General features: G+C 39.2%; 1 protein-coding gene across 1 annotated transcript in view; it reads left to right on the top strand.

Annotated features, from left to right (window-relative positions):
* Positions 1-24,118, top strand: part of WDR70 (WD repeat domain 70) — a 300,543-nt gene extending 276,425 nt beyond the window's left edge. The window contains exons 15-18 of the mRNA XM_043599724.1: positions 175-254; positions 2,255-2,371; positions 4,608-4,770; positions 23,938-24,118. Coding sequence (XP_043455659.1) covers positions 175-254; positions 2,255-2,371; positions 4,608-4,770; positions 23,938-24,025 — 448 coding nt within the window. The 3' untranslated portion in view covers positions 24,026-24,118. The remainder of the gene's footprint in view (positions 1-174; positions 255-2,254; positions 2,372-4,607; positions 4,771-23,937) is intronic.
* The last annotated feature ends 2,637 nt before the right edge of the window (positions 24,119-26,755 follow it).

Raw genomic sequence — 26,755 nt, 5'->3', positions numbered from 1 at the left:
CCATAAATTTAATCCCTTATCACCAAGGCCCCATCTTTTGCCATCCCTTAGAAAGTCAAGGACATGGAGAGATGGTGTGCACAGAGTGTGTTCCTGAAAGTATCTAATGTTTTTGACATGACTTTCTGTTTGTAAGACCAAGTAAAGAAAATAATGTGCTCTTACCCACCCCAGGGGAGCAAAATTATGTGTGGTTAAAACCCAGCGGAAGGCGAAACAAGCCGAGACTCTAACCCAGGACTACATCATCACCCGTAAGTTGTTAGCATGGTCTCTCCATCGTCTTCTCTCTCTCTTCTACTGTAATGTGGTGTTGATCTCATGGCTTTAGAGACAGAAAAAGTTTTCACAGTCCAGGCATATATTACAAAGTATCATGTGGACAGAACTGCGAGTCATGTAACAGCTAACTGCTTTAGCTTCTGTGACTCATCAGAGAGACAGGGTACTTTCATGTAACTTTCAACCCAAAAGGGAAAAGCCTATTTGAGCCTAATGCATTACTCCATAGCAGCCTTTTAAAGAATAACAATCTGTTCTAAGAATAAACAAGAAAGAGTGCTGGCCTTGGAATCAGAAGACCTGGATTTGTCCAGTTCTACTACTGACTTGCAGTATGATGTTGAACAACTGAACGTTATCAGGAGAGTGAGGAGACTAGGCAAAGGGTCTCCGTCAGCTCCCTCTGAGACTCCATGACCATGTGATAGATCCAGAGACATTTAGATACAAAATGAACTACCGTGGGCACCAGAAATCTTACCAGAATAAGTAGCTTCTGTCTGGTTTGTCACACAACCTTGTTAATCTGACAGATTTGTCTTTCCCAGAGCCACAGCCTCAGATCTGTCACCACTAGTGTCTAGGAAGGACGTCTTAGATGCAGTAGCAATTGTGATGAGCTGATGCTCTGTGGACTTTACCGGGGTCTCCATCTAAAGCCCAGGGGGCGCTGTACTGCTGGGTTTTCTCTCTGGTGGTGGGTCTCCTGTAAGACCAAGTCCCTTGGAGCTTACGATCAGTAAGGAGATCCCATGACACTTTTTGCAAGAGTAGAAGTGTTAAAGTCGGTGTCACAACCAGTCTAGCTCATGTAATTACACGCGGCCTACTTAAATTCCTCCAGTCGTTTGAAGTGAAAAGCTATTTTTCCCCCTCCTAAAAATACTGTTGTGTCGTGTTGCCCAACAGAGTGACTAGTGACTGTGTTTCTCAGCTCCCCTGACTCAAGGCAGGCATGTTTTACTGGTGAGGGAGATGGTCCTGACCCCAGCTGGTGGTAGGGGTAGGGGGATACTAGAAGAATTTTTTAGGTATTTTAGACATTTCTGTCATTCATATTATAAATTCCCTTTGAACCTCTATTAACCCATTACCTTCTCTTCCCCACTCCCGTGGAAATTTTTTTTTTTATTTTAAAAGAGGTTTTACTCAGCATGTAGGGATCCAAAGAAATAATTCTGGTATATTTTTTGGTCAAGAAAAAGATCATTACTTAACTTTCCCCCCGATAACCCTCTTGCTGTCCCGCAGAATATCACTGTTACCCTTTTACGTTTATATACTGTTTTATATTATGAAATTTAATTCTGACATTGAGTGAGCAACCAATAGCAATGGGACAAATACTACTTTGATTCTTATTCTTTTGTTTTGTCCACCATATAGAAGTAGGGAAAAGTCCCCATCAAGTCACCATGCCAGGAGATTCAGGCACCTCCATGCATTCAAGGCAACCTTTATCCCACTTAGTGGGCTAAGTGCTCCTCCCTTCCGGTTACTCAGTGTTGTCAACTCCTCCTGAGAGGTGGTCACATTTCAGAAACATGTGAAGTGATTCCAGTGTTTATGAGGCATCTAAGGAAACTTCAGGGCTGACAGGCAAGCTGTTGGCATTATTCACATTTGGGTCCTACAAGAAAAAATAAGCAGTCCCATTAAGTGTTTCTTTTCAAAACCACAGAAATTAAGTTTAACTGCTACCCGTGTCTTGGGAGATGGGGAGCCTCACTGGTGTCTCCATGACAGTATTTGACAGTATTTCCTGAGTGGCGTTAGTTGCCAGCACAGGTGAACAATGAGTCTGGTCTCAAACAAAATTGGCTAATTGGTTACAGTAAGACTGTCTTTTATTATTCGATGAAGGCTGTCATTATGACTTCCATGTCATCTTTTAGTTAGTCATGCTTCAGCTATGTTTTGGGATGGAAGGGTTATTATTATAATAAAATTTTTCAATTGTGACTTCTTGTAGCTCATGCCTTGCCTATGTTCCGTGAGCCCCGCCAACGGAGTACAAGGAAACAGCTGGAGAAGGACAGACTGGATCCCCTGAAGTCTCATAAACCTGAACCTCCTGTAGCGGGCCCAGGTGACTGTGGTCTAACCTGTGATCTGCAGAGGGGGGTGAGGGGCCGGGTGGGGTCACTGGTATAGAATTAGAAAGATGCTTTCTGCCTGGATGCTGCTTTGTCTTCAGAGAGATTTTACCACATGGTGGTTTTTAGACATTTTCTTTTTAGCAACTTTTTGTTTAAAGATCTGATGCAGAATCCTGATGCATAAGACTGATAAAAATGGAGAGGAAGCCTAGAGCCCTCTCTGCTTGCTGTCTAACTTGAGCTCTTTTAGGTGACCTTGGTAGTACTTTGGGGCTCCTAGAACCTGGTGATGAAACCACTGCTCTCAATATTGGTTTCATATACAACATTTGGGTACTTTAACTAGAATCCAGACTGGATTAGGTTTCACACAAGGCAAAAAGTTACAGTCATTGAGTTCTTTGTTGATATAATGGAGCTGCCCATTCCCCTACAAGATGAATAAAGGTCCTTAGAGTTTTTACGAAAATAGGTACCAGAAGAAAGCAAGACAGCGTTGGCTATCATGAACACATGCCTCTACTGGAATCCCATTTTACTAGCTATCGCTTGTGTGGTTTCCCTTGTCTTAGGCTCCTAAGCCTATATATAGCTTTTAACTTGTTCATTCATCTTGAACCTCAGCTGTGGGCCTACATCTGTTTGGCCTGCACCTTCAGCTTTGGAAACATTTCACATCTCTAAACTTTTTTTTGTTTTCGTTTTCCCTGCCACCATTCTAATCAAAGTTCTCAAATAGTATTCTTACATGGATTATTGAAAAGCCCTTCTAACTAGGCATCTTATCTCAAGTCAGTCTCTCTCTCTGCTCCCCACCCTGCCTCCATCCATCTTATACACAGCTTTTATTTACAATTTCTCTGGCTTTCTTTTTAAAAAATTTTTTTTAAGTTTATTTATTTTGAGAGAGACAGAGACAGCATGAGCTGTCAGCGCAGAGCCTGATGCAGGGCTTGAACTCATGAAACCATGAGATCATGACCTGAACCAAAGCCAGGTGCTTAACCAACTGAGCCACCCCAGCGCCCCAACTCCTCTGGCTTTCATGTTGCTACTGCCCCCAAATTTCATAAGCTTCCCACTTCCATTTGCATTTTCAGAGAATCAAGGTTCTCCTTAGTGTACTCAAACTCACTTCTGAGCATTCCACCTCACTTCTCTCCTACTCTGATCTTCTGATACGACTGACTGTTGGTTCATTTCTGCCTGCAAATGCCCATTGATTGAATTGTCCTCTTTCTATACTTTTGTACTTAAGCCATTCTGCTCAAAGTGACCTCTGCCTTCTGAGCTTTCGCAAACTGGATCTACCTCTTCCCAAAGACCTCCCCAACCACCTCAGCCTGAAGAGATCTCTCCTTTCTCTAAGTACCATAATAGTTACTGGCCACACAAATCCCTTCCCAATGAATTCTTTCCTGCCTTATTTAGTCTCTTATTTTGATGTATAGAATTAATTTTTTAGCACAGTTTGGCTCTTCATGCGTTTTTGTTTTGTTTTTTAATTTTTCCTAAAATGTCATACATTTTTGAGTACCAGGCACCAGGCTAGCTGTTAAGGATCTAGCAGATCTTAACAAATCCCTGCCCTTACAGAGCTTTCTGTCTACTGGAGCAGTTCCAGCACCATAAAATAATGTGAATCAATGTATTCAACTTACTTGTTCTCTCCTACAAGGTACCTGGAAGATGGCAAGCCCTAAGATGTGTTTGTTTAAGGCTAAAATAGTGTCTAACAAATATTGGTTATTTTTATTAATTGAATTTCAAATGTTCATGCCTGAGGAATGTTTTTAAGGCATATTCATGGCAAAGTATTTGTAATTCCTGCTGCATTAGTATCACTATGTAAGTTAAACAGCTAAAACACATCAAAAAAACATCTCTTTCTATTTAAAAATGTTATGGGAAAGTTAAGGTTTGGTGATTTCCTACTTTGGTTGTGAAAGCTGAAAGGATGATACTGAAGTATTCTTGAGATCTGTGCACCTCAAACCAAGGTCTGAAGAAGCCCCAGAGTGCTCCAAACCTTGATTCCATAGGGGATGCCAAAAATCGGGTAAATGTGAAGTTCTGGCCTCACTCTGTTACTCATGTAACCAGCCACCTTGGAAGCCAGGACTGAAGGATTCTCAGCCTTTTCAGATAAGTACAGTGTATACAAGGTATACATATATACTGTCATGCTCATTCCATTATCTGATTGGTTTTTTTCCTTTGAAACAGGTCGTGGTGGCCGGGTTGGAACCCATGGGGGCACTCTGTCATCATACATTGTGAAGAACATTGCTTTGGACAAAACTGATGACAGCAATCCCCGGGAAGCCATTTTGCGGCATGCTAAAGCAGCCGAAGACAACCCATATTGGGTTTCTCCAGCATATTCTAAGTAAGAAAACAACCCTTTAAAATAAGAAAAATTATTATGTTTAATGAATAGGAAAGAATGTAACAATGGCTGCTTTGAGGTTCTAACTCTCCATTTCTTGTTCTATTCTTGAGCATGAAAAATAAGCCAGGTACTCATAGTCCTGAACCTAGGCATTTGTTTGTATCTTAGGACTCTTAAAATGGTAAAAAAAAAAAAAAAAATTTAATCTTTATTTATTTTTGAGAGAGAGAGAGGCGGAGTGCAAGTGGGGGAGGAACAGAAAGAGAGGAAGACACAGTATCTGAATCAGGCTCCAGGCTCCAGGCTCCAAGCTGTCAGCACAGAGCCTGACATGGGGCTTGAACCCATGAACTGTGAGATCATGACCTGAGCCAAAGTCAGACACTTAGCCAACTGAGCCACCCAGATGCCCCTAAAATGGTGAATTTTTAAAGTAGGTCAGTTTCATCAGAGTTTTAGCCCAGTGGAAACCCATTGTATGAAGCCCATTCTATCTGTGACTGAAAAAAGGAAAATCACTATATGCATTATCTTAGTTGAAGAGAGTTAAAAGCAAATGAAGGGGAGCAGTCTGTAGGTCTGTCATTAAGGACTTCTTTTATTTGCAGAACTATGTACGTAACACGTACATAGACAGAGTAGAGCCTGCCTGCTCAGATTCCCTGAAATAGCTCAACATGGATGAACTTGTAGTGTTTCTTAAAGCCACTAAAACAGATAAATTTACACAAAAGAAAGGTAGTATTGTAGAATTTTGGATTCTTAATTTTTCATTTTAAACAATTTTAGACTTACAGAAAAATTGCAAAGAGCTCATGTACACTCTTCACCCAACTTACCCTAATGTTACCACCTTACATAACCACAGTACAACTATTTAGCAATGCTAGAAAAATTAATATTGGAACAATATTATTGATGAAGCAACAGACCTTACTTGATTTTCCCCAGTTTATCCACTGATATTCTTTCTCTCTCTAGGGATCCTGTCAGGGGTCCCATATCACCATATTACATTTAGTTGTTTCTCCCTAGTCTCATCCAGTCTTTTTTTTTTTCCTAAAGTTTATTTATTTGTTTTGAGAGAGTTGGATAGAGGGGCAGAGAGGGAGGGACAGAGAGAATCCCGAGGAGGTTCCACACTGTCAGCCCAGAGCCTGACGCGGGGCTCCATCTCATAAACCGCAAGATCATACTCCAAGCCGATTTCAAAAGTTAGATGCTTAACCAGCTGAGCCACCCAGGTGCCCCTAGTCTCATCCAGTCTTTACAGTTTCTCAGTCTTTCTTGTCTTTCATGACCTTGACACTTTTGGTGAACACTGGTCTGTTATTTTGTACATTTTGTCTCTCAGTTTAGATTTGTCTGATATTTCACACAATTGGAATGAAACTGTGTATTTTAGGCAAACATAATACAGGGCTGATGTTGTATCCCTTTGGGTTCATCATATCAAGAATGTCATGTCAGTATGTCTTATCGGTGGTGAGGTTGACCTTGGTCACCTGGTTAAGGTGATATCTGCCAAGTTTCTCCACTGTAAGTTACTGTCATTATTTTGAGTTAATAAATTATTTGGGGGTGATATTTTACAGCTCTGAAAATCCTGCCCCTCTTTAAACTTTGGCTCTCTAATTTTATTATCCGTGGGTAGATTTGCCTGCAGTAGTTATTACTGTGGTGTTTGCCTAATGGTGATTTTCTATTTCCCTGTTTCTTCCACATTTATTAATTGGAATTCTACTAAAAGGAAGAATTGTCCCTTCTCCCACATTTACTTATTTTTCAAGTATTTTTTATATCAGTGTGGACTTCAAAATACTTTATGGGTTAAAATTCAGTACTATCATTATTTAGGTTTTTGCTCAAATTGTTCCAACTTTGGCTAAAAGAATCTCTTTCAGAATAACTCCTGTCCTCTTTTGACAGATCCCTGTATTTTTTTGAGCACTTCCTTACTTTCTGATACCACAAGATGTGCCACAGTTCATCTTTGTTTTTCTTGCCCATAGCCTGCCTCACTCAGTCTCTTCCCCACCCACCTCTGCAGGTAATTAATCTCTTTAGTTTCTGCCCTATCTTTCCTGTAGGTCTCTTGCACAAACGAACAGATTTGTGAGTATTTTCTTACACCCTCTCCTTTCTCACATGAAGGGTAGCATAATATAAATACCCTTTTGGGCTCTGCTATTTTTCACTTAGGATTATGCCCTGGAGATCACTCTACATCGGTTCCCAGAGCTCCTTCTCATTTTTCCACAGCTGCATAGTGCTCCAGTGTAGGGAGGCACATAGTTTATTCAGCTATCTCCTATAAGTGGGTATTTAGGGTGTTCCAGTATTTTGCAATTTCTAACAGAGCTACATTAAATAAACTTGGCCATATGTATTTTTGTATTGCTGGAGGTATAGTCAGGTTTTTTTCTTGGTGTCTTTATATATTAAAGTTTTCTCTTAAATTATGAGAAAGCTGGACACTGATCACTTTTCAAAACATTACTGTGCTGGAAAAAAATCACTTATAAACCAAATCAGTGTACGTGTTATAGCAATATAAGTTCCCTATCTGCTAATCATTATGAGCTACTTTGCATAAAAGAAAAAACACATTGTTTTAGCTTGGATTTCTTAAACTGATAAGAACAGATACTACACTTGACCTTAGCCAAAAGAAGCAATAGCTTGGGTTTCTTAGAAGCCGACCTGAGAAAAAGATTCATATAAAGGTGATTTATTAGGAAGCGTCCATAGAGAAAACCAGGAGGAGAGTGGAGAACTGTAATGAAACCAAGTAAGGGAGTATCAAGCACAGTTTCAAGGGGGTCACTTTGGCTCGCTCTACAGGGTAACCCTGGAGACCCTGGTCAGAGGCATGGTAACTGGAGTATTTATACCCCAGTATCTATTGGTTATTGCTAATGGCTGCAGGTGGGGTTGGGGGGAGACATTCCCACGTACTTCCAGCTTTCCAGGGCTTTAGCAACCTGCTGATAGCCCTCTGACAAAGACAGATAGGTGCTGCTGTTGTGAGTGAAAGCACCCCACACAAAAATGCTAAAGAGATTTGAGGGCCTTTGGGAGTGGGGGCGGGGGGGAGCACTGCATCCTCTGCTGTACATGTTGTAGCAGAACAGACCTTACTGTGGCATGTCAGTGGTGGTGGTTCACAGTGTGTACTAATAACCAGACAGTACAGATGGAACATCTCTGAACCATTAGTTGGATAATATTACAGCAGCTAAGAGGGTCATATCAAGGCTGGCCAACTAAATAGTGCACACTTAGCTGCCTTTTGTATAGAATTTGTATGTGTGTAAGCTAATGTATGTCAACGCATCATTGGCAGTCAGATAAGCTTGTAGATTGTGCCTCTGTTGACACTCAGTTTTTAATGGGGTCATTATTTTCTATTACTATTAGGGTTTTTTTTATACTTAAAGAAACTTGTTTAGAAACATACAAAAAAAATAACTGAGGAGAGAGGAATAAACAGAGCCATGTTTTAAAATTTGCTAAACATAGTGAGCATCATTTGGAGAAAAATTTGGCACTATCTATACAAATTTAAAATGCAAATACCCTTTGACTTGGCAATTGTATTTCAGGAAGTTTTGCACAAGTGGGCAAATATGTATGTCCAAAGATATTAAGCTCAGTATTGTGTAGGAAAGCAAAAGACTGAAAACAATGTAAATGTCCTTCAATGGGGTATTGTTTTAGAAAAGTATAGCCTATCCATACAATGAAAGATATCAAGAAAGTATAAAGAATGGGCTAGATATATATGTGGATGGATGTGGCCTAATCTCCTAAGTACAAAACCAACCTACAAGCAAAAACAGAAACCAGCTTATAAAACATGATGTCTACCTGTGTTTTTAAGCAGTGGATGTATCTATATACATATCTGTTCATCTATACCTGGACTCCCTCTGGGAGGAGAGCCAAGAAATGGAGGTGGTAGGTATGTTTTAAGTAGTGAACAAAGGAACAGGAATGGGGTTGTGTGTGTGAAAGTGAAAGGGGCCTTCAAAGTTCCATAGTCTGCCTGTTAGCAATGCTGGAAAGTTTTGTTCATTATGTGCATGTATTACCTAAACTCTCAGACATGAAAATTACATACAACATTAAAGTTAGATCCTCCATCAAAGTAATTAGCTGTTAGAAGTTAGAACAACAACCTGGAAATTCTAAGGCCAGCTCCCTGGCCTTGGTTCTAGCAAGGACTTACTATCCAGTAGGTTCCAAAAGGTATCTTCTCAGTGTCTCATTCTCTTCAATAGTAAGTAAGATCTTTGACACCCTCCTATAAATTATACATTGTTAATATCACCCAATAATCAGCGGTCAGTATTAGTTCAACATTTATAGAGATACCTCAGTAATTTGCTTTGTGTGTAAACACACACAAACCTATTTGGAGCAGTGTGCTATCAAATTTATTTTAATGTAGTCACCTTTAGGAATTTTTTCCTTCTTGGGTTTTGTTTTAGTTAGGAAGGCTTCCCATCTAAGGTAATTCTTCAGATTCTCCCATCTTTCTATTTCACCATTTTTTAAATTATTTTTTAGAGTTAAATTTCTGTTCACCTGAAATTATTTTAGTGAAGGGAGTGAGGAAGGTATATTTGTATACTGTGGCCACTGTAACAAATTACCACAAACTTGGTGGCCTGAAAAACAGAACTTAATTCTCTCATGGTTCTGCAGGCCGGAAGTGTGAAATCAAGGTGTCACCAGAGCCGCATTCCATACAGAGGCTCTAGGGGAAAATTTGTTCCCTGCCTCTGCTAGCTTCTGGAGGCTGCCTGCTAGCTGGGCTTGTAGCCACATTGCCCCAGTCTCTTCTCCATCTTGGCAATGCCTTGTGCTTTGTGTTGGTTTCCTCTTCTGTCTTACAAGGATACCTCTGATGTCATTTGGGGCCCACCCAAGATGATCCAGGACCCTCTCCTCATCTTAAAGTCCTTAATCACATCTGCAAAGACCTTTTTTCCAAATAAGGTAATATTCACAGCTCCCAGGGATTTAAGGTGGATATTTTGGGAGGGACTATTTTTCCAGCCTACAACAGCAGAGCTCCAGTTTAATTTTTTCCTCTTGGTTAGCCAGTCGCTGTAACACTTTTTAGTTGGATGATCTAGTTTTCCTCATTGAATTGAAATCACATCGTTACACACACTGCACTTACATATGAATTTTAGCCAATTTATGGGCTCTCTCTTCTGTTCTATTAATTGGTCTGTTCAAGTAGCAGCACCAAACTTTTCATTGTTGTAGACCTTCCTACATTATTCTTCTCATTATTCTTCTTAGTACAAATTTTCATTTTTATAGGTATCCAAGACTTTACTCTAAGTTATCTAGGAAACACCTCCCCCTCCCCCCACCTCAATTCTTGGTAATATTTTTACTGGAATTGAGTTATATTATATATTAATTTAGATAGAGTTTTACAATATTGGTTCTTTTTTTTAAATTTTTTTTTAATGTTTATTTCTGAGACAGAGAGACAGAGCAAGAGTGGGGGAGGGGCAGAGTGAGAGGGAGACACAGAATCCGAAGCAGGCTCCAGGCTCTGAGCTGTCAGCACAGAGCCCGACGCGGGACTCGAACTCACAGACTGAGAGATCATGACCTGAGCTGAAGTCAGTCGCTCAACTGACTGAGCCACCCAGGCGCCCCTACAATATTGGTTCTTTTAAACCAAGAGCAGGGTATGTCTTTCTATTTAGGCACATCTCTTTACCTCTCAGTAGTATTTTTAAGTTTTCTTTAAATAGATCTTTCACATTTTTATGCCATTGTAAAAAGAATCTTTTCTTCTGCTGAATTTATGACTCCTCTTTATATATTTTGAATATTAACCCCTTATTGGATAGGTCATTTGCAAATATCTTCTATTTGGTAGGTTGTCATTTAGTTTTGTTGATGGTTTCCTTTGCTGTGTAGAAGCATTTTATTTTGATGGAGTCCCACATGTTTATTTTTGCTTTTGTTCTCTTGCCTTAGGAGACATATCTAGAAAAATGTTACAACTGATATCACAGAAATTATTGCCAGTGCTCTCTTCTAGGATTTTTGTGGTTTTGGGTCTCACATTTAGGTCTTTAATCCATTTTGAGGGGTGTGTGTGTGTGTGTGTGTGTGTGTGTGTGTGTGTGTGTATGGTATGAAGAAAGTGATCCAATTTCATTTTTTTGCCTGTAGCTATCCAGTTTTTCCAACACCATTTATTGAAGACAGTCTTTTCCCCACTGTGTATTCTTGCCTCATTTGCTATAGATTAATTGAGCATTGAAGTATGGGTTTATTTCTGGGCTCTCTAGTCTGTTCCATTGAACTATGTGTCTATTTTTGTGCCAGTGCCATGGTGTTTTGATTACTACAGCTTTGTGGTATATCTTAAGATCTGGTGTTCTGATACCTCTATCTTTGTTCTTTTTTCTCAGGATTGCTTTGGATATTCGGGGTCTTTGTGGTTCCATACACATTTTGAGATTATTTGTTCTAGATTTGTAGAAAATATTGTTGGTATTTTAATAGGGATTACATTGTATTTGTAGATTGCTTTGGGTAATATGGACATTTTAATAATGTTTGTTCTTCCAATCCATGAGCATGGAATATCTTTCCATTTGTTTGTGTCATCTTCAATTTCTTTCATCATTGTTTTATAGTTTTCAGAGTACATTCTTTTTCAACATTTATTTTTGGGACAGAGGGAGACAGAGCATGAACGGGGGAGGGGCAGAGAGAGAGGGAGACACAGAATCGGAAACAGGCTCCAGGCTCTGAGCCGTCAGCCCAGAGCCTGACGCGGGGCTCGAACTCACGGACCGCGAGATTGTGACCTGGCTGAAGTCGGACGCTTAACCAACGCGCCACCCAGGCGCCCCGATTCTTTCACCTCTTTGGTTAAGTTTATTTCTAGGTATATTATTCTTTTTGGTGCAATTGTAAGTGTTATTTTCTTAATTTCTCTTTCTGGCACTTTATTTATTTGTGTATAGAAACACTAACAACTTCTGGGGATTAATTTTGTGTACTGCAACTTTACTGAATTCATTTATTACTTCTAATATGTTTTTGGTGGAGTCTTTAGGATTTTTTATGTGTAGTATAATGTCATCTGCTAATGGTGATGGTTTAACTTCTTCTTTACCACCATGGATGCCTCATTTCTTTTTCTTGTCTGATTGTTGTGGCTTGGACTTTAGTATTATGTTGGATAAAAGTGGCAAGAGTGGGGGTGCCTGGGTGGCTTGGTCGGTTAACCGTCTGACTTCGGCTCAGGTCATGATCTCACAGCCCCCGTGTCGGGCTCTGTGCTGACAGCTCAGAGCCTGGAGCCTGTTTCAGATTCTGTGTCTCCCTCTCTCTCTGCCCCTCCCCTGTTCATGCTCTGTCTCTCTCTGTCTCAAAAATAAAATAAAAAACGTAAAAAAAAAAAAAAAAGTGGCAAGAGTAGACATCCTTGTCTTATTCCTGATCTTAGAAGGCTCTCAGTTTTCATCATTGAGTGTGATGTTAGCTGTGGGTTTTCATATATGGCCTTTATAATGTTGAGGTATATTCTCTCTAACCCTACTTGGTTGAGAGTTTTTATTATGAATAGATGTTTCCCAATTTAAGTTATCTAATGTATTGACTAATAGTGCCAGAACAATATTAAATAATATCATGGTTGCACACATCTTTTTCTTGAACTTTAACAGAAGTGACTCTATTAGGTTAAAATACCTAATTGGCCTTTTTGTAGGTGAAAAAAAGTCAAATATTGGCAATTTCATATTGTTCAATTTAACGATACATCTCCATGAAGCATAACTTTTGAAAACTCACACATGTAAGACATTAAGGATGAATCCATATCTTTCTCTTCCATTTATTTATTCAACAAAGATTTATTGAACACCTGTAATATGTCAGGTACTGTTCTAGGTTATGGGGATACAGTAATTTTTATGGAACTTATATTCAAGTAGGCAGAGACAGACACTAAATAAATCCATAAATTTTAGATGGTAGTTAGTGCAAAGAATAAAACTAAAATAGAGATAAGAGGATGTAGCAAAAAGGGTGCTATATTTTAGCTATGGTGATTGGGGTAAAACCTCTGCTAAGTGATTTTTGACTTAAATGAAATGAGGAAGTAAGCCGTGTAGATATCCAAGGGAAGAGCATCCCATGCAAAGAAAACACCATACAAAGACCAGAGGTATGTTTATCTGAAAGAGATGCTGAATTTTATTGGATTTGTTTATTATATTTCTGTGGAAGTGATCATATGACTTTTATACTTTGATCAAGAAATACAATGAACTATATTACTGAATTTCCTCATATTGAATTATCCTTGTTTCTTTGGTATGACCCTAACATAGTTATGGTTTGTTCTTTGTCATGTGTCAAACTGGGTTCATAAAAATTTTGTATGCTTTTTCTATGTATACTCTCAGACTGTTTTGAATACCATTAAATCTATCTACTCGGTAAAGAGTTGATAAAATTCACCTGTGAAAGTGTCAAAACCTGGTGCTCTTGTGGAGGAGAGGTTAAGAAGTAATTTCTTAATTTTTCGCTTTCTTTTCCATCCCCTCATGATAAATACTCTATTGGGATTTTCCTACTCTTCTGAGTCTGCTCAGTAATTAGTATTTTCTTGGGAAATCATTCATCCAGATTTTTAGTTTTAAATAGAATTAATTGAAGCAGAAGTTCTTTTTGTTTTTTGGTGACCGTTAACAAATGATACTTTCCTGCATTGTAGGTGACTTAGTTATATTTACAGTTGAATAATGTGCTAGTTTAAATATTAGCTCTGTAAAGTGGGGAGAACAGGTCATGTCTTTTACACTACATGTGAGGAGACTGAAGCTTGCAGTCGAGAGTGATTGTAGCTGGAGCCGCACTTCAGCTCTCTCTATCCCTAATCTCATGAGCTTTTCAGAGGACTGTGCTCTCTCTTGATATATACCCTTCTGCTGTTGTGTTTTGCTCCCATCTCCTTCCTTCCACCCAATTTTGTCACCTTCCATTTATTGCATGCTAACTAAGTTCATGGCACTGTCTGTGGCATGTGATTCGTTAGCCAGAATTGCAGTGCTATTTCTCCTGTGTTCACCTGCTAGAGTATACTGTTTACTGCCAAGTGGCAAAGTGTTCGAAGGGAAGCTAATATTTAAAAGGATCTTTTCGTAAAGGTCACTGTAATTGAGAATGTGTGTCTGGTTGTTTTTCTTCGCTGCAATTGACTTCTGTCAGTGATGAAATGAAGATTTACTGTATTTCCCTTTATCACAGAAGAGCACAATTAGACATTACCTAAATCTCCTGGCTTGCACATGAACAAGGCATATACATACCTTTGTTCTCCAGTGGTGATCACAAAGAGTCTTTGAGCACTTCACCTTTACTGGTTGAGTATTTGCATTTCGTTCCTGGCACCAGCAATGTAATAGCCATGGAAGTTTTAAAACACAGCAGGATCACAGAGGCCTCTTGTTCAGCCACACATGGTCAGATTCAATTACAGTTTCTTGTTAAAAGAAGTGGCTGGAGAGAGGGGGGAGGAGCTGGCTGGAGAGTGGGTAGGATATAGATCCAGAATGCTATTAGCTTACACATCAGACGGGGATGGACGTGCGTGGGAGCCTGGACCCTGGCCAGTAGCCTGCCAGCCTGACAGCTCTGTCAGCCATGGTCACTTTTCTTGCCAGAGAAGCTGCCATTATTGCTGGTTCGGTAGATTGAATCTTCAACATGCATGTCTTGTCAGATATGGGATACATGAATATGTGTGTGTATTAAAATATCATTCCCATCCATAAAGGATCCATTTAAAGTCATGTTAAATCAGTAGGCAATATTTAAACAGGTTCTTTTTTTTTTTTTTTTAACGTTTATTTATTATTGAGAGACAGAGAGAGACACAGAGCATGAGCAGGGGAGGGGCCGAGAGATGGAGAGACACAGAATCTGAAGCAGGCTCCGGGCTCTGAGCTATCCGCACAGAACCCGACGTGGGGCTTGAACTCACAAACCACGAGATCATGACCTGAGCCGAAGTCGGACGCTTAACCGACTGAGCCACCCAGGCACCCCTGAAGAGGTTGTTCCTTAAGTGAGTAAAGGTTTATATATTATTTGTGTCAGAAAGAGACATAAACCCACAGAGGAAAATGTAACTTTTTTCCTGAGTTATATTTAGGTAACTGATCATCCCTGTCCACCATATTCCTATATAGAGGCCAGCATTTCTCAAAGTGGTTTTGTAGACTGCCTTGCGTCAGAGTCAAGGGTGGGGGTAGGGGGTTAAAGGTACAGGTTTCTAGACTGCACCTCAGACCAACTCAGACTTTGTGGGCTTGGGACTGGAAATCTGCATCTTAAGAAGTTTCTCAGGTGATTATTTTGCACACTAAAGTTCAGTAATAATACAAAAGTAATTATTTAAAATAAACCACAAATGATTCACCCATAGAAAATTCAAATGTACAGAGATTATTCTAATTATACAGGTTTATACTGAAGACAGATTACTTACATAACCAAATAATTTCCCCAGTTTTTTTTTTAAATAGCAAGCCGCTGTGGTGTATTTAATATATAAATTATTTTACCAAATATATTCTACATACAACTTTTTGAAAACATACTTTTCATATGAGGTGAGGAACACCTGATAGCCAAAGCAAAGGGTGTAATAATAATGACATATTTATTATACTTACACCATGCCAGCCTTGTTTAAGAACTTTGTATATATTCACTTAATCTCCACAACATCCCTATGAAGTAGGTAGTATCATTGTTCCCATGTTATAGATGAGGAAGTTGAGGCTTATAACTTGACCAAAGCCACACAGGTAGCAGGTGGCAGAATTGGGATTTGAATGCAGAAGTCTGGCTTCAGAGTCAGACTTCTGCTTTTGACAACTGTAGTGTACTGCTTCTCATCACAAAGCAACCAGTAATTATTTAAAAAATTGAGCAATAGGGAAGCTGAAAAGACTATCGTGTGAGCCAGCATGGCATAGCTGAACACGAGACTAAGAATCAGAAGTTCTGAGGTGTTGTGCTCCCTCTGTGCTTTACTTACGCTCGCTGAGGCTGTTTCCCCCTCTGGGAAGGAAGAGAGCAGGGCTGCAGTAACGCTGGCTATAAACGTGAGCCTGGAGGGGGTACTGCTAACACCTGGGTGGCCCCAGGCCTGCGTACTCTTCAAAGATTTTATCCTTCTGACTTGTTTAACTATTTAGTGATAAGGCAGGTGATGGTGATTTTAGAAGGCTCTTTCTGTTTTCCTTTCCTCACTTTCTTTCTGTTTCTAGTTGCCACGGGCTTCACATTTGTCCCTTTTTCCACCCTCACTCGTCTTTGAACTCACACGCCCAGCATTATGAGTTAGTGTGCCCTATTTGATGAGTCTGAGATATGTTTATGTAGTTTCCAAAATATTATGTGTTCAGTTTGTGAAGAAAATAGAACATTCTTTCTCTAGAAACATCATGTTGCGTCTCATCTTCTTATGCATCCCGAATATTAAAAAAAAAAATTATCTTTGATTAGCTCTTCACCAGAAAGAAGGGACCATTTCAAGTGGAATCTTTTGGTCAGGCCCTTTATTTAATCTTAATAATTCTGCAATTGTGATGACCGGGTCACAGTTCATCTGGACCGTATTCATTCTAACAGGGTTAACAAGTGTGTCAGATTGTCAAGTCATGGCTATAATTGACTTTGGCTTTGAGGTTTTCCTTCATAATAAACAATGGGCCCTGAGCCAAAAAAGCTTGTGGTTTCCACTCACATAGTGATGACTAAATATTACGAGTGATTTCTCCTCATCCTCATTCTGTGACCCTGGAGCTGGCTTTGAATGAATCGTATTAGAAGAATATCTGTAATTAATGAGAATGTGACCTGTGGACTTGCCATTGCAGCTGAAAACATTCTGAGATTCTTCTGTGGCCTGAGCACTAAAAAAGGAGCATAGAAGGCCCAGGTTGGAGCTTGGTCAGAAGAGAAAGGACTGCTCGCGGACACTTTGAATCTCTTGCACAAACAGTGCACTGCAGAAATGCCCTCATAAGAGTATTGCAGGGGGAATCTGACTGTCCTACACAAAATTCTTCTGGGCAGAACCACCAAAGGTGGGATTCAGTTTTTGTTGGGCTTCCGACATTTTTCTGTTAGAACACAGTTGCTGGAAAAGACTCACTTTGTACAAATAACTTTGAGAATTCAGTTTAAAAAAATGTCCCAAGTGGAAAATTATTCAGCACAAAATATCATCTAATCAGAATTTATAGATTTGAGAAAGACATTTGCTTAAGATTTTACATTTGCTTCATGAAATATTAACTATTAGCAAATGCAGAGTTTACTGAAGCTAAAACAAAATAAAACAAAAAAACCTTTCAGCCCCTCTCTGATTAGTTTATTTAATGATTAGTAATAATAACCATGTTGATATGTAATCTGTTCTCCTTTTCGTGGTAAGTCTAATAAACAAGTTGACATATACAGTCAAGTGAAAAATGTTTACTATTCGCAAAGTGAGTTAAACTGGAAAACACAAGTTTCACATCAGCCTTCTGTAAGCTTAAGTTTTCATTTAATACTTAGGAAAATGGGTAAGTGTGGGCCACAAACCAGTAAAATAGGTAGCCTGAATAAAGCTGATTTCAATAAGGTGGATTACTCTGCTCGTGCTCACTGAGGCTTACCGTTGTTCCCACTAACCTGTTGAGCAACTGTGGTGATTATACTTTTGGCTGAATGGAATGTTCCCCTTACCTCCTTTTTCTTCAAGTCAGCCTCTTTATAGGCTTTTGTTTTGGGCAACTTACATAAATCTCCAGCCATGAGGCTGAAGGTTTGAGTTGACAATTTCCTGTCTCTTGAGAAAGGAGGTATAGAATCCTGGAGGAACTGATTTAATAGAACACAGGTAATGGATCGGTAATGGAAATGCTTTCTCAAGGTGGTGGAATATATTTCTTGCTCATTACTTATTTATATTTGTATTTCCTGAGTTCCTGCCATGTGTTCAGGCCCATTTGGTTTGATTTGTTCTACTCTTCCTTATGGAAGCACTCAACAGAGTCTATATTAAAATCAGTACACAAATTCCGTTTCTTCAAGCAGCCCAGAAAGGAATCCATTTTTGTGGCCAGTGACAATGTGAATAGAGACTTGAAGTATTTTTTGTTGTTGTTTATTTGTTGGTTTCCTGTTGGTTTTAAAAGCAGGGATTTCTGGACCAACTTTTAAGTGTTTTCAAATCCATTAACTTTTTTTTTGAATGTGTCATTTTACTCCTGCTTGACATTGTTGATTTATTTTTATAGTAGTTTTCTATGCCAAGGGCAAATTAGGCCATCCCCCAGGGAAGAAATCTTTTGGTTCTATTCCTAACTCTGTTTAATCATCTCTGTTTCTCATTGTCTTAAAAAGTAGTGACTGAAGAAATCAGTTTTAAATGCCCTAGATAATCCTGAATTGAATTTTTTTTTTTTTTTGCTCTTTCTCATACATGAGTTTCCAAAATTTTTCAAAAGAATAACTGCTGGAAATAAATTTGAAGATAAAAATTGCTGAAAAGACAGAATAGCTACAAGATTTAAAGCTATAATTCTCTCACTTTGCTTCTATAAAACACTGGCATTCTCTAGTCTAGACAGAGATGTTCAGTGTACTCAACTCAAATACTGTTTTTTTAAAGAACCTGGTCTTTCTTCAGCATATAGCTTTTATGGAGGGCTCTGATTTGTGCCGTAAGAATGTTGGTATGGGGGCAGGTTGGATTGGAACAAGGGACACTTCTGTCTGTGGTCCACATCTCCGTTCACTTCGTCATGCCTAACCTCCAAGAAGTAAAGACTGCTCCTTTACTTCAAGGGTGGGCCTGTGAGAGTGCAGCCTCGAACCCCATGCCTGCGTCCAATCTTCAGTTGCATAATCCAGGGCCAGCTTCTCCAGAGGTGAGAAGTACTTTCCCACACTGGAGGAAGCTCATTGTGTTTAAGAGCTGATGTTAAGAAGACAGATTCTTACTTCCCAGCCTAGATTCAGAGCCCTGCTTTGCCACTTTCTTTCCCAAGCTGAGAGGGAAGGTGCGGTCCAGCAGCCAGTACTGGCTCATGAGATAGATAAGCACAGGAATTGAGAGCAAGCACTTAGAAAATTGTGTAGCAAGTTGATATATGTTTGGAATCTAATGAAAATTTGGGTCAGTACTTTGCAGTCTTTTTATTTTTCTGGAAGTAGTATATTTGTCTGCAAGGGATTGGAAATTAGAAAACAAAGACTAGCCTTGTATCATGGATGGTTTGAGAAGCACTGCTCTAGGCAGGACCCCAGATTGGAGGGTAAGACCTTCTCCAGGGTACCTCCTGTTTATTCTAGAAGTGGGTTCATTCTTCCTTATTCCCAAGTCCAAGGAGTCTGGTTCGTTCTTCTTTTTTTAATCCAAAAAAAATCTTTTTTTTATTTTGGTAAAGCACACATAAACATAAAATTTAACCTCTTAATCATTTTTACGTGTACATTTCAGTAGTGTTAAGTACATTCACATTGTTGTACAACCAATCTCCAGAATTCTTCTCATCTTGCAAAACTAAAACTCTGTACTCACTAAACAGCTTGTTCTTTCCCCTCTACCCAGTCCCTGGCAACTGCTGTCCAGCTTTCTATCTTATAAATATGACTACCTCAGTACCACATATAAGTGGAATTATACAGTATTTGTCTTTTTGTGACTAGCCTATTTCAGTTAGCATAATGTCCTCCAGGCACAGGCGTGTAGCATTTGCCAGCATTTCTTTCCTTTTTAAGACTGAATAATATCTCATTGTACGTGTGTGCCACATGTTGTTTATCCATTCATCTGTCCACGACACTGAGGTTGCTTCTGCCTTCTGACTGTTCTGAATAATGCACGGAACATTTATTAATCTCTAATAAAATATCATTTTAAGACCCTTCTTTCAATTCTTTTGGGCACATTTCCTGAAGTGGAATCGCTAGATCACATGGTAATTTTATTTTGAAATTTTTGAGGAACTGCCATATTTTTTTTCCCTAGAAGCTGCACCATTTTGCATTCCCACCATCACTGTGTAAAGGGTCCCAGTTCTCCACATCCTGGCCAATACATGTTATTTTCTGGGTTTTGTTTGTTTATTTGTCTTTTGTTTGATAGTAGCCATCCTAATGGGTGTGAGGTGTTATCTCATTGTGGTTTTGATCTGCATTTCCCTACTGATTAGCGATGTTGAGCATCTTTTTATGTGTTTGTTAGTCTTTTGCTTGTCTTCTTTGGAGAAATATCTATTCAAGTCCTTTGCCCAGTTTTTTCTTTTTAATTTTGTTAATGTTTATTTATTTTAGAGAGAGGGAGACAGAGTGCGATCAGGGGAGGGGCAGAGAGAGAGCGAAGGAGACACAGAATCTGAAGCAGATTCCCAGTTCAGAACTATCAGCACAGAGCCTGATGCGGGGCTCGAACTCCCGAACCAGGAGACCAGGACCTGAGCCAAAGTCAGACACTTAACTGACTAAGCCACCCAGGCACCCCTCCTTTGCCCAGTTTTTAACTGTATTGTTTGGCTTTGTTGTTGTTGTTGTAGTTATTGTTGAGTTGTAGTTCTTTATTCTAGATATTAATTCCTTATTAAATATATGATTAGCAAATATTTTCTCCCATTTCATAGGTTGTTGCCTTTTCAGTCTGTTAACTGTGTCCATTGATGCACAGAAATTTTTAATTTTGATACAGTTCAATTTACCTATTTGTCTTTTGTGCTTGGGCTTTTGGTGTCTTATCAAAGAAATCATTGCCACATCTAATGTCATAAAGCTTTTCCATAATATTTTATAGTTTTTGCTCTTAGGTTTAGGTCTTTGATCCATTTCAAGTTAATTTTTGCATCATTTAAGGCAAGGGTCCAGTTTTATTTATTGCATATGGTACAATTTTGCCAGCACCATTTGTTGAAAGGGGCCTACTTCCTACCCTCAGGTATTCCCTACTGGCCAACAAAATGAAAGACAAAGTGTTAAACAAGCGTTGCTGGGAAAATTTGGGTAGTTTATACCTTGATTTTGGCAACTGGGGGAAGGAAAGCCTGGCTATTTGAAAGCTAAATGTCATGATTTGACGTTGCATATACAGAATATGGTTGTTTTCCAGCAACACTGTTACTAGTTTTTAAAAATGGAATTTAAAATACTAAATTTCATGGAGTTTTGCAAAGAGACCATTCTGCCTTCCAAACAAACTCATATCCCCTAAGTTAAAATACCTAGAAAGGACAAAGGAAACTGTATGGTCTGGTAATTCAAAGGGGGAGTCTTAAGTGATCCTGATATAAAGATCTACTCAGTAAATTTTGCTGAGTTTAGTGCTGGGGGAAAAGACACCTCCTCTGAAAAACTAGTATTTTTCCTTTTTCTTTTTCTTTATCTTGGCCACTGGGAAATTGAGTGTTGTATTATTATGTTTACCCTTTCATTCCTTTGTTATTCACCTTCTCAGTTGTTTTGATTTTCTTTATAAGTCCATTTTATTGAAGTATAATTTATGTCTAATGCAAAATTCACCCATTTCAAGTCTTGACAAATGTATGCACTTATGTAATCACCACTTCAGTCAAGATTATAGAACATTTCCATCCCCACAAAATGTTCCCCATGCCTCTTTACAATTATTACCCCCTTTCTGCCCCCTGTGAAATAGTTCCATTGATTCTACACCCTTCAGGTTAGCCACCAACCTGCCAAAAATACCTTTGGGAAGCAGGTAGAATTTGAGAGTAACTACTTAAATGAAATAGCCTTTTTAAGCTCTCGGCTCTATTCTTCCTGTAATCTGTCATTTAATTTTTCTTTATATCCAAAATAAACACCATTACAATTTCTTAGTACTGAAGTCTCACTGCGGCTAACTCTGAGCTGGTGTCTTCAGAAGCACTGCCAGATACCGTTACAAGACTGTTATTTTTTCTCTTTAGAAATTAACCATCTAGGGGTGCCTGGGTGGCTCAGTCGGTTAAGCGTCTGACTTCGGCTCAGGTCATGATCTCACGGCTCATAGGTTCAAGCCCAGTGTGCTTTGGGCTCTGTGCTGACAGCTCAGAGCCTGGAGTCTGTTTCAGATTCTGTGTCTCCCTCTCTCTCTGCCCCTCCCCTGTTCACGCTCTGTCTCTGTCTCAAGAATAAATAAACATTAAAAAAAAAAATTAACCATCTAATCCAAAGGACTTTTTAAACCAGACAGATTTGTTCCCATATGGGTTTGCCCATCCCTAAGTGGTCCACAGCTTTGCCAAAAGATGAAATATGTAATGAGTACCAGTTGCCATATTGTAGCATGTTAGAAAGCCAGGGGTCCTGCTTTCTAGTAATTCAGCAACTCATGACCTCTGAAAATCTGCAGCTGTTTTTGGAAATGTTAGAGCTGTGACTTATTTGCAGAGGTCATGACAGTGTCTTGAAGTGACAAGAGGTTGAACCGACTGGATTGTGTATGGGGACACCTTGGGCTCGAGGTAGGTGTGTGGGTCACTAGAGAGACAGGAGTTGTAACTAACTTATGCATGAGGAATTCCAGTACATGGCTTGCATTAGAACAACATGAGCTTGAATGTGGATGGTATATAGTTCTTCCCAGGATAATAAATAAACAACAACAAGTAATGTTGGGTTTTAACCCTGTTTTTATTTGTCAAAGAAAAGGAATTGTTGTTGTCATTATTTTAAAATTCTGGAACTACCATGATGTAATGAATTGAATTCAGGATGAAGATGTGAGCTAAAATAGATGATCTTCAGGTACAGTGTTTCAGTATTTCCTTGTAATGTGATAGAGCTGTTTTTAAAGGGAAATCAGCATGACCAAAAGAAGCATAAATTATAACCATTTGACATATTCTTGAAATTATTTTCTGTGTGAATGGTATAAAAAGGAAAGTCCTTGAACCAGGTATGTTTACAAAGCACAGAAAGTCCTAATGCAAAGATTGCTTGAGGTACTGTGTGCCAGTATTAGAGCAATGATACTCAGTGATGTATCCTAAAACGCTTGACATTTCAATGCATGGGGTGGAGAGAATGTCGATTTGTTTTGTTTTTTAGTTTTGCTGGCAGTGCTCAAGTTACTATATATCTTATCTCTTATTTTAGACTCATTAAATAAGAAAGCTATTATCTCAAATTTTCTTGTTCATGTGCACCATAATCACGTGTATTTGGACTACTTAAGTCCAGGAACAACCCAGAGAGCTGTAAATAAAAATCATGTGTATTCCTTTTTCTCTGAATTTTTTATTTTTTTTTAAAGTTTATTTATTTTGAGAGAGAGAGAGACAGTCGGGGGGTGGGGCAGAGAGAGAGAAGGAGAGAGAGAATCTGAAGCAGTCTCTGTGCTGCCCGGACAGAGCCTAAAGAGGGGGTTGAACTCATGAACCGTGAGATCAGGACCTGAGCCAAAACCCAGAGTCGGACACTTAACTGACTGAGCCATCCAGGTGCCCTAGATCATGTGTATTCTTGCTCGGTGACTATAATTTGGCCTCCCAAACAATCCCAATTAGCCTGAGTTTGAAGGAGAGGGTGATTATGGATGTATGAGATTGTCCTGAATTTGATACATTTTCATTTTATTTAAGAAAAGGACAGCATACATAGTCTGCTACAGAGAGAAAACCTTTAAAAGAATCGACTCTTGGGGCGCCTGGGTGGCACAGTCGGTTAAGCGTCCGACTTCAGCCAGGTCACGATCTTGCGGTCCGGGAGTTCGAGCCCCGCGTCGGGCTCTGGGCTGATGGCTCAGAGCCTGGAGCCTGTTTCTGATTCTGTGTCCTCCTCTCTCTCTGCCCCTCCCCCGTTCATGCTCTGTTTCTCTCTGTCCCAAAAATAAAAAAATAAATAAATAAATAAAAAAGTTAAAAAAATAAAAAAAAGAATCGACTCTTTTGTTGAACATAATTAAATTTCCATTATCTTTTTCTTTGCCAAAAGTTTAATGATTAATACTTAATAATTAAGATGTAATTGATTCCCCAAATGTGCTTCCACTTGATGAAAGTAGCAAAGGTCTAATCTAATAAACACTTGCCAACTAAATTTTTCCTCTTTTCATTAACTTTCTTTTAGGACTCAGCCCAAAACCATGTTTGCCCAAGTTGAATCTGATGATGAGGAAACAAAGAATGAGCCCGAATGGAAAAAGCGTAAAATCTGAAGACTCTCACGTGAAAGCTATTTGCATGAGGGGGAGGAATATTGGACAGGATTTTTTTTTTTAATGAAATAAAAAATGCATTTTTATGAGCAACTTTTGTGCTTTGCATTATTGAACCATTCAAAAGATTGGTGGCTACCCTTCACTACAGTTGTCCTTACATATTCTTAACTACAACTATAAAATCTGTAATACAAATGAGAAACAGATTCTTAGCCTATTACCAAGTGCTTTAGGTATTTGGAAACTTTAACAGTTATTGGTCTTGTACAGATTCTTATAACCTTAGGGGAGGGGAATGTACATAGAGACAGACATGTGTCTTGAGCAATTCTAGGAGCATAATATGGAAATAGACATCAAAAAGTTTAGTATTTCTGTATAATTTCACCACAGTTGTTTACATGATTATAAGTAATTAGGCTGAGTTCAGGCTAAAAGCATTGCCGTACTAGGAAAGAACATGTATCTAATTATTCTTGAACAACAGACTACAGTGGTTAGGATTTAGGAAGCAGGCTTTGAAGTCAGACCCATGTGGGTTCAAACCTTGGCTCTGCCCTTTACTGTCTGGGTCACCTTGGGAGTTCTTAAACTTCTCTCTTCTAGTCTCAGATGATGATAGCACCACCCTCATAGATTTGTTACAGGATTAGATGAGACGCTCCTTGTAAAGTGTTTAGTATAGTACCTGGCATGTAGTAAACATACAATACATTATTTCCTATTTTAAAATAGAGCTAATGATACCTACTTGGCCTGATTTTTATTCCTATTAAGTTAGGAAAGTGTAGAAATGCTTTGTATATGTAAGAGCTATGTAATTAGAAGATAGTAAAGAATCATTCTAGGGGTATCTGGGTGGCTCAGTTTGTTAAATGTCCAACTCTTTTTTTAAAAAAATTATTTATTTTTGGGAGAGCACAAGTTAGGGGAGGAGCAAAGAGAGGGGAACAGAGGATCTGAAGTGGTCTCTGCACTGACAAGCTGACAGGCTGACATCACAGAGCACAATGTGGGGCTTGAACCCGCGAACCGTAAGATCATGACCTGAGCCAAAGTCAGACGCTCAGCTGACTAAGCCACCCAGACACCCCAAATGTCCAACTCTCGATTTCAGCTCAGGTGTTGATCTCAGGGTTGTGAGTTCAAGCCTCGTGTTAGGCTCCATACTGGGTGTGGAGCCCACTTAAAAGAAAAAAATCATTCTATAAGATCCTTGTGCTTTTGTGACTGGAAAACTAAAACAAAGGTTGGCAGTTTGTCCAAAGTAATAATGAGTCAATAGAGTAAAATTCTGTGGACTGGTTTCACACAGACCTGGGGTAATTTTGCATGTCAAATAGTCCCTGCTAGAAAATTCAGGAGTGTTTAGTCCTCTTGCCTTCTGCCCTCCTGCTCTCATTTAGCCTAGTGAATTAAATAATAATAAAAATGAATGATGATCCAAAATGTGTGTTGGAAAGTTGCAGGCCTCACATACCCACCCCCTCCCAAAAACCTTTTGTAACAACTACTCACGTGTACGTAGCTTTCCTGCCCCTGCAGTTCTGAGGTAGAAATGGACATTCCTCTATAAATACATCCTAAAAACCATTCTTGTCACCTGCTCTCTATCCTTTTTCCTTTCCACCCCTATCTTCATCCTATTCCCCTTCCCTCATCACTTAGCTTATAGGTAATAGGTAATAAGAACTAACATTTGCTACAAGCCTACTGTCTGATGACTACCATTCTGAGCTCTTAACTTGTAATAGCTCATTTAATCCTCAAAAAAAAAAAAAACCATGAGTAGGTAAAGTTGCTAAACCCATTTTACAGACAAGACAGAATAAACTCAAGAAGTCAAGTAATCTGTCTGAGATAATAGTAGGGAGGGCTGTACAAAGACACTCAAGATTTCTAAGCATCAGTAATTAACAAACTGCCTCAAGTTTCCTATTCCTGTTGAAATACACTTCATCCAAAATCAATTACAGACCAATATTTTGTTCCAACTGCTTAGGATTTGTAAATCTACTGTTTCTTGGATGAAATTTACTGAAAGCATTTCATATTTTTTCCCGGTCTTAACATAAACATTGCACCATATGGAAGTATTCGTCTTGCACGGCCAAAAGTTGTCATGGAGGGTTGGAGGGGAGAATAAAAACTATATCATAGCGGTCTTGGCGGAGCCTGCCTATGATGTAAGGGGAGAGAAAGACAGATTTAGCACGAAGATGATCTTCTCATTGTTACCCGCAACACAAGTGGCCCTTTTTATGCATGAGATGATCTATCTCACTTGAGAATTTTATAAAAAACTTTTTTTTGTCCACACAAGATTGGCAAAGGACACATAGGATTTCTGTATCAACTTTGGTGAGTGAGGACCTCAGAACCAGGACTGGACCAATAGTGGGTGCTCATTGGACCTGTAGTCCCATCACCAGGGTGGACCTCTCCAGTCGGTATTCCATAGGCCCTCACACTCTTCATGGCCCTCGGGTCTCATTGTCTTAACCCCATACAATCTTACATTCCCTATGTCCCTCAACTACACAAATAAGGGACATGGAAGTCATAATAATGACTCCTCCCTCACCCCCTGCCACCTCATGTAAACATTTGCCAGTTTCTATCCATGCTGTCTGCTGACTCTCTTATATTTGACCTTCTTCTCTTTCCCTTCTCCTCTTGCTAGAATTTAGTCCCTCTTTTGTCCCTTACCAGGACCTCCCAGGAGCC

Source organism: Prionailurus bengalensis, chromosome A1, assembly GCF_016509475.1.
Source record: "Prionailurus bengalensis isolate Pbe53 chromosome A1, Fcat_Pben_1.1_paternal_pri, whole genome shotgun sequence".
Taxonomy (NCBI): Eukaryota; Metazoa; Chordata; class Mammalia; order Carnivora; family Felidae; genus Prionailurus; species Prionailurus bengalensis.
This window is presented reverse-complemented; position numbering and strand designations above follow the sequence as displayed.